Raw genomic sequence first — 909 nt, forward strand, 5'->3', positions numbered from 1 at the left:
GTTAAGTTTTGTCAGTCGGATCTAGCCACCGGATCGTCTACCGGTAAAGCTACCACCGTGACCGCTGCCGTTGTGGAACCGGCTCAACCGTTGAAAAAGAGCCGGCGTGGACCAAGGTCAAGGAGTTCTCAGTATAGAGGTGTTACGTTTTACCGGCGTACCGGAAGATGGGAATCTCATATTTGGTAATTTTAACTATTAAGTGTTTTTGTATTAATCTCATCATCATCTTTTTTTTTTTTAATTTCACTAATCGATCTTTACTAAGGCGATTTTAATTGTAAAACCGATTTTAATTATAATTTTGTTCCTTATGTTTCTCTGAAATTCAGGGACTGTGGGAAACAGGTTTACTTAGGTAATTTTTTTTTTCCCCAGCTTTTTTTTTTTTTTGATGTTGAAAAATGTCATCGTAATTATTATTTTTATTTAAATTTCTGAATAGGTGGATTTGACACTGCTCATGCAGCTGCTCGGTATGTTTCTCCCTTTGACTCTCTCTTCAATCAAAAAAAAAGAAAAGAAAAGAATAATAATAATAATAATATCGAAGTTTTTTATTTTATTTTGTAGAGCATATGATAGAGCTGCTATTAAGTTCCGTGGAGTAGAAGCTGATATCAACTTCAACATCGAAGATTATGATGATGACTTGAAACAGGTGTAAATTTACGTCCTCTATAAACTATAGATAGATTTATTAATATTTTCGAAAAGATTGTTATTAATATTGAAAATTGAATTTTATATAGATGACCAATTTAACCAAGGAAGAGTTCGTCCACGTACTTCGCCGACAAAGCACGGGCTTCCCTCGAGGAAGTTCTAAGTATAGAGGCGTCACTTTGCATAAGTGTGGTCGTTGGGAAGCTCGAATGGGTCAATTCTTAGGCAAAAAGTAATACCCCC

General features: G+C 35.3%; 1 protein-coding gene across 1 annotated transcript in view; it reads left to right on the plus strand.

Annotated features, from left to right (window-relative positions):
- LOC104719944 (floral homeotic protein APETALA 2) overlaps positions 1–909 on the plus strand; it is a 10,598-nt gene that overhangs the window by 7,572 nt on the left and 2,117 nt on the right. The window contains exons 2-6 of the mRNA XM_010437925.1: positions 7–185; positions 333–358; positions 446–476; positions 574–661; positions 753–898. Coding sequence (XP_010436227.1) covers positions 7–185; positions 333–358; positions 446–476; positions 574–661; positions 753–898 — 470 coding nt within the window. The remainder of the gene's footprint in view (positions 1–6; positions 186–332; positions 359–445; positions 477–573; positions 662–752; positions 899–909) is intronic.

This window comes from Camelina sativa, chromosome 10 (genome assembly GCF_000633955.1).
Source record: "Camelina sativa cultivar DH55 chromosome 10, Cs, whole genome shotgun sequence".
NCBI classification, from domain to species: domain Eukaryota; kingdom Viridiplantae; phylum Streptophyta; class Magnoliopsida; order Brassicales; family Brassicaceae; genus Camelina; species Camelina sativa.